The following is a 7,713-nucleotide window of genomic DNA, read 5'->3' as shown; positions in this document are numbered from 1 at the left end:
TCCACTCATATAGGTTTTGTGGCTATTTGAAACACATTACGTTTCCAATACCTAATCACCCATTGATAAAAAAATGGAAATATAACTTTTTTCCAAAACTCAGTCTAATTACCTACTGATAAATAAAATAGAAATAGTAGAAATATAATACTTTATTTTATAGCTAATCACTTGTGATTTATTAATCAACTATAACAAATAACACATTTGTGTCGTATTATATTAATCTACTGATATCAATCGTGTATATTTAAATTTTAATATTCACAAGAATTCAAAATCAGCAATAAACACAATTTCATTTTCAACAACAGTTCGTTTGTTTGTAGTTAAGCACAAAGTGTTAAAGGGCTGTCAATGTCCTTCCCACCACGGGTATTTGAATCTGCTTTCTAGCATTGTAAATCCGCAGATATAACGCCTTGCCCCAAGAAAATCTTAGCAAAAGCAAATGAATAAGTTAAAGAAAAATCTTTATTCTCGATCACGTGTATTTTTTTATAGCAAAGACCCTTCAGGTTATCTGCTGTGTCCTCTGAAGGGAGTTAGTCTTCTACAATTTCAACTAATAACACAATTTATCTCCATCTTATATCGTTTGGGCAGTTAACCAAAACTGGAAAGAATAATGACTGTAATCAGTGAAAGCTTGCAGAGCTCAATGTTTTACTGTCTTAAAGTTTCTTCCATGAAATTATTTTATAAGATGAATTTAATACCTTGTTTGTATCAAATTATAATTATATAATGTAGACAGTACTATAGAAAAGTGTTGAGAAAAAGTGTCAAAATTAGATTTCAGGCTACTTTTAAAAATAATGGTTTGGTTTGAATTTTGCACAAAGCTACACGAGGGCTATCTGTGCAAGCCGTCCCTAATTTAGCAGTGTAAGACTAGAGGGAAGGCAGCTAGTCTTCAACACCCATCGTCAACTGTTGGGCTACTCTTTACCAACGAATAGTGAGATTGATCCTCACATTATAACATCCCTACCGCTGAAAATGCGAGCATGTTTGGCGTAACGAGGATACGAACCCGCGACTCTCAGATAACGATTCGAGTGCCTTAATCACCTGGCCAATAATAATGGAAGGTAAATCACAGGTGAAACATTAAAAGTTTATTCACCTGCATATTTAGTATAACAGAAACTCAGTGGAAGTGCTTGAGTTTAGCACAGTTAATATTTTCTATGTCTACCATTTGCACTAATAATTGCAGACAGTCTGTAAGGCATTTCTGCAACAAGTTTAATCCAACTGTCCTTTGGGACTTTACTCCAAATCCTCTCATACACTCCATAAATTTTCTTCAGAATTAACTTTTGATTTGTCAAGTTTTTGATCTATAAAATTCCAGATTTGTTCAACTGGGCTGAGATCAGAGCTCTTTGGGGACCATCACTCCAACAGTTTCTTTCTTAGCTAAGTAATTTTTGCTTAGGTTGGATGAGTGTTTGAAATCATTAACTTCTTGACAGTACAATCCAGTAATATGCAAACCACTGAGTATACTTTGACAGATCAGTATCTGATGGTAGTTGCACTGGTCCATTGTTTCAGCTATTTTACAAATATCTTTTGTCACCTCAGCTCAAAAACACCACCAAACCATCACACTGGTTCCCCCCCCCATACATCATGGTAGATGCTCTATATTGAGGTAAATATATTTCACTCTTTTTTTCTTCTGCTGGATGTATAACCTATGTTATGAACCAAATATTGCAGACTTTAACTCAACTGTCCATAACACCCCTTTCCAATCATCAACAGTACAGTTTACGTAATTTTTAGCAAATTTCAGTATCTTGACAATACTTGAAAGACGAGGTCAAGGTTTTCTTAACTGCTACATGACCAAATACTCCATTCTCATCGAGTTTCCTTGATACTGTAGATCTGGTCACTTTTCTGTTATTTGGTACATGGTCGTTTATCTCATAGTTTGAGATCAACAAAAGTCTTCCTTCTGCTTCAAAGACTGCATAAACAAAGATAGTAAAAAAACATCAGTATCATTTAATTTAGGTGTTCTACTTTTCCTTTCCTATTTTCAAATTTACACATCTCAGTCTCTTGATCTATGGTGTACTTGACAGTGTTTGGGAAGCATTTCAAGTCAGCAACAATTTGTCAGAGTCCAACAAACATCTCGTAAAGCTTTTACATAATTTCTCTGCTCCACTAACTATGTTCTGTGCTTTTTTGGAAAGTGTAATATTGTTGTGTATGCTGGTGGGTGTGGCAAGAGGTGTCTGATTTTCTATCTGATAGCTCTGTAACTAAACAAGATACAAAGCTATAAATATTTTGTTTCAGTGATGATGGTAATATAGTGAGTAATATATGTTAAATTTTGTACTTATAGTTGTGAATAAATTTGAAAAGGGGACAGTCTATAATAAAAACTGTAACATTTGTCACAGTAGGAGAAATTTGGGAAATTAAAGAATATTGCTTTATAAAAGTAAGAAACTAAAACTTATACTATTGTAAAATATAGATTTTAGCTACAATTTTAAGCTATACTAATTAGTAGAACGTAAAAATAGTTTAATTAAATCCTGAATGCAAATCACTAAAATCCTCATGACACATGCAGTAAAGGATGTATGTGGACACAGCTAAATTGTGTATCATTCTCTACATGAGCAAGAACCTAATGAGGTATTCATTTGAACTTAAAGAGTTAATAAAAACTGCAATCATATCAATTGTCATGAAATTATAAACCTGTTAAAATTAGATATTTTGATTACTTCAATACTTAAAAAATTGAATAATAAATATATGTTTTGTTTGTTATTAAGTACAGAGCTAGATAATGGTATATTTTGTGTGTTGAGTTTTAGCTTCATTATTTATTTTGACTTCAAGATTTTAAGCTTTGGCAATTTGAGAGAGGGAGCTCACAAATCAAGGATCTCAAATTTGATTCCAATTAACATCAAAATTGCTCACTATTTGTTTGATATGACAAAACTACAAAGGCTATCTCTGTTGCTGCCACTCATTTTGAGTTACTGACTGGAGGAAAGACAAACAGCTAGCAACATGCACTGCCAACTTTTCTGGTTTTACTTGTACATACCATGATTTAAGAACACTGTATTAATCAGTTAATGAAGCAAGTCCAGTCTGATTAAAGTATTCATCTTTTCACTTCAGGTTCATGCTTTATATAGCTTACAACATATCTGTATTCCTTCAGCACATATGAATATCTCAACAACAGGATTTCAATGTGAATCTCGTAACTCAGTGACAAAACATTATTGATCATAATTACAGAAGTGACTGGCTATAATGAGCAATTTGCAATTCTTATGGTGTGAAGCATAATTATAATTAATTATACTTGTCATACAACAGCAGTATTATACCTTTTGTACTTTTTAATACTAAAATTCCTTATCTAGACCCTCTAGTGATTTTCAGGAATTAGAAAAGTGTATATCAAAAATATTTCAATAACAACAAAAAATTAAGTTTAAGAACATTCATTTCTGTAACATCTATAGTAAAACAACGTAATAAATATTCAATATATAAATATGTAACACACTGTCAACAAATGATGTTTCATGCAATGAGTTGATGAAAACACAAATATTTATTTATAAAAACAATACATAACCTGCATAATTTCTTCTTAAAGAATTTACAAGAATATTACTTTACATGAATAAGACAGAGCAATTTCAGTAAAAAACTTGAAAGAACTAATTCTTTTTTTGATACAATAATTCATGATGAACAACAAAGACAACATTTTTTATTGCCATGTTCTTGACATTCACAGCTTTCAGTACGCATTTGTCGTAAGGCCTAGAACAAGAAGAATAAAAATAATGTCACTGTCATGTGTTAAAGATTAAGGTTCAAAGTTCACCCTGAAATAATTATGGGTAGAAAAAGAAGGAAAGTAAGTAGTTATTATGAGAAAACATTATCCAACAGTAATGTATTATCTAATGCAGGGGTTCACAACCTTTTGGCACTCGCGACATGAAAATATAATTGATGAAATAAAATAAATGTTATCCCAAGCTACTTCTAACAATGCTACGTGACTCCCCTGGGGGGCCGCGACCCACCGGTTGGGAACCCCTGATTTAATGGTTGAGATAACCTTGTTAAAGAATGCCTGAGATCTTAACATTCAATACGTCGAGAGTTAGGGCATAATTAACATACTAGAAGAGTAAAATGAAACCAAAATATATTTAATAAATGAGTGTAATCTATAATGAAATTGATAACACATGCATATAGTTGTTATAAATTATCACATACCTAGACTTTACACATGTAAAAATACAGATACAATAAGTTACTCAAAGAAATGCAGCTCTGTTTAATCAAGTGATATAACTGAACAATGGAATGTAAGCATTCACATGGATACAAGTTACTTATATGCATTAATATTTCTACATATATCATATATAATAAGGCTTAGAAACAGCAAAGTTGTAAAAGTATAAAATAGAGACACTATTAAACTTGTGGTAAGAAATCTCAATCATGAAGTTATCCTTGGTCTATAGACAGCATTAACTGATTCATGCACGTCTATCAAAAATCATCCAAGAGGAACAGTCCAGTCCTTATTTAGCAGTAATTCTTGGGATTACCAATAACTTTCATTGAGTTCATATGCATATCAGAATCCAAAACTTCTAAATCACTAAATTATATAAATGCTAGAGTAAAATTATAGTGAGTCAAACACTGCCAGTCATCATAGCCATGTAATTCTTCCTGCCAACCAAATCTCTGCTTCCCAGTAAGCATTTTCTTTTACTTGGTTTTATTTTCTTACAATGATTTTGTTAATCTTTTATTAAAAATGTTTCAAGTAATGAGAACCAGCAGATGCTTAAAAGTATAAGGTTACTAAAACAAAGTAGATAAGGAAGGGTCTGAATACATATTTCATTTATTATTTAAACCTTCACCTCTGTCTCATTTCCTTATTACTGTATAAATCTTCTGGAGTTGGTGATTCATACATTTATCACAGACTGCATATCCAGTGATTTAAGTACTACTTGTAACATGGTAATTGCCTCACAATAATGTCTGTTACGATCCTACTAATAACACTGCACAACAAAGTTTATGCTTCTGAACACTGTTGGGTGTTCCTTATAGGTTTTGGCTGTTGATCAAAAAATCACATCCAAATTTGCCCATCATGTACCGTTTCATCGAAATCTTCAGTTTTGCTACAATGGAAAAATGATATCTGGGCAACTGGAATCCATCAATGCTTGCTGACTACTGTTGGACACTGCAACGTGATGCACCGAACATTGAATACAAACGAAAATCAGGAGCAAAACACTTCTAATTATGTTGAACTTAATAGCATATTAGAAACATAAATGCAATTAAATACGTTATTGCCAGTAAACAGTTAACTGACTATTTCTCAGAGTTCCAATGTGATGAAGCAAAACCAAAACTATATCTATGCATACCCACCAGGTATCTGCCACAATCAGCAACAACTTTTTGGAAAGCAAAACTTTTCAAAAAAATAGTTGTGCAGTGTAATTAATGTAACTTTAATAAATTAACAGAGAATTTATCTTGTTGGTATTGTTTAGCTATAAACAAAATCCAATATGGAATCATATACTAGTGATAAAACTGCTCAATGTGTTATAAAAAAGAAGATAAGAAATTAGAAAATTTGAATTTTCAACTTAAAGATGCACCTTATGTACATAAGGGCTAAACAGCTAAGTCAAACACTTCCTATAACTCAAGTTCTGCTACTCACAATTTCAAGTTATCCACCCTCACAACCTGAAATACTAATTATTAGGCCATACAAAAAAGGTAATACTTATGCAGATATTTAAAAAACGAAATTTTCAAGTGTACATACATTAAGAATTAGATGACAGAAATCATCAATCCTTAGTAACAGAGTCAAAAACAGTTACTCAGAACTTTTGAACATACTGAAGGATATAATAGTAAAATAGAATGGACAATTTTTTTTGACAAAAAATGTTTGATAACTTCATAAGATTTCTTTATAATGTACCTGATAGTTACTAGTATGGTATCCACTCATATACCATGACATCAGCATTGAAGCTAGAGCTTCGTCATCTGTGACACCATCATCATCCAGAGGAAAAAGTGGTAGTGGTGGAATATCTGGAATCTTAATTAAGTAAAATAGTAAGTTAGAAGCAAAAGTATCCATTACAAGTGACAGAAAACATTTAAGATAATCTTTTTTTAAAATTATTTTATGGACTTTAAAAAGGTTAGTTGTGTTGCACTCTTGATTTTATTCACTTAGAGTAAAGCTTTGAGCTATTTATGTTACGCAGCATGAAAAGTAACTGCACAGCACTTAAGTCAGGCTAAGAGCTGCTCAATAATAACATATAATAAATCAACATTTTTATTATTTATGTTACAATTTTAAAATGTGAATGACAGTGTTATTAATTCTTAATAATTTAGTTTAGAATATCCTGCAAAAAAGAACACCTGGTGTCAACATCATTCCTTCTTGTTCTCGCATCACTTCTGAAGTGAATGCTGGTTTTTGCCTGCATGTGAATGTTGATTTTTGTCTGCATGTGCAGCTTTCGAATGGGAGACAGATGAACACTGAGGCAGACAATATGGTTCACAATATGTTCAAAGTTAATTTTAAACAGTAGCTTTTGTTTAGCTCATTTAACCATTTCTAGACAAAAGCAATGTCACTGATACCTTTTGGTTTTTTTTACTTCTCAAAGTAGAAACTATTTAATCAAAGTGCACGATATTTAGTACAAACACACTAAATAGTGGTACCTAGTATTGGCTTAAAATTTTCCTATAATTTGATGAGCATATGTATATGTATGAAACACAGACATCACATGAACACTGTTAAAGGCTCAATAAAGATACTTTACTATTGTTTTGATTTTTTGTTTAAAATTAAATTTTTACTAATTGAATGATATACTACAGTGTTATTGAGTTGCAATATTTATAAGTCTATCGTTCAGTGGAGCATGCACATATTAATTAATCAAACCTAGCTGATTAATGAGCCTATTAACTAATCAATTAGCAAATGCCATTTATCACACAGACTAGTCATGTTATCAGGATTTTAATAGCAAAAGAGGGAAGAATTCTTTAAAAATAAGCATTTGTGAAAAATTTGAACACAAACTGGGTGGCATTCAATTGACTTTTGAAATAATCAAAACAAGTCAAATATATTTACAAAATATTCTTTTCACTATAGGAAATCACAATTTTATTTAAAACTTTAAACTATTTTTTTTTCTTGGATACAACTGTGGCAATCACCAAACAAAGTTAAGTAAAAGAAATATTTTAAAATTGTTAATAATTGATGTCTTAAAAGGAGTTTTACAGTTTAACTCAGATAAGAAAAATTTGTACTGTTAAGGAGTGTTTATAAAGCCTGATACAACTGTGGTAACCCATAGGGTAATATAAATGAATTATTTGCTGGTACTTTTGTGATAAGAGTAGAGAAAAATAATTTGTCTTGTCAACTGCATTCTAAAGTAATTGAACCAGCCTGTGTGGACTTTGATGAAAGGAAACAATTATTTAAAGCTCTGGATACAACTCTGATAACCAACAGTGTAACAAACATTTGTATGTAAATTTGACTTATTTTAAAACATTTTTTAAAAGCAAGTGGATGTG

The 7,713-nt window shown here is 31.4% G+C and overlaps 1 protein-coding gene across 2 annotated transcripts in view; it reads right to left on the bottom strand.

Moving 5' to 3' along the window:
* Positions 1 to 3,597: 3,597 nt before the first annotated feature.
* LOC143243111 (uncharacterized) overlaps positions 3,598 to 7,713 on the bottom strand; it is an 8,922-nt gene continuing 4,806 nt past the window's right edge. For both annotated transcript variants that reach the window (XM_076486879.1, XM_076486878.1), the window contains 2 exons: positions 6,065 to 6,187; positions 3,598 to 3,831 (listed from right to left, as the gene is read on the bottom strand). In XM_076486879.1, the coding sequence (XP_076342994.1) occupies positions 3,751 to 3,831; positions 6,065 to 6,187 (204 nt within the window). In that variant the 3' untranslated portion in view covers positions 3,598 to 3,750. The remainder of the gene's footprint in view (positions 3,832 to 6,064; positions 6,188 to 7,713) is intronic.

Source organism: Tachypleus tridentatus, unplaced genomic scaffold (assembly GCF_004210375.1).
Source record: "Tachypleus tridentatus isolate NWPU-2018 unplaced genomic scaffold, ASM421037v1 Hic_cluster_2, whole genome shotgun sequence".
In the NCBI taxonomy this organism is placed as follows: domain Eukaryota; kingdom Metazoa; phylum Arthropoda; class Merostomata; order Xiphosura; family Limulidae; genus Tachypleus; species Tachypleus tridentatus.
Note: the sequence above shows the minus strand (reverse complement) of the source record. Positions and strands in the feature narration are given on the sequence as shown.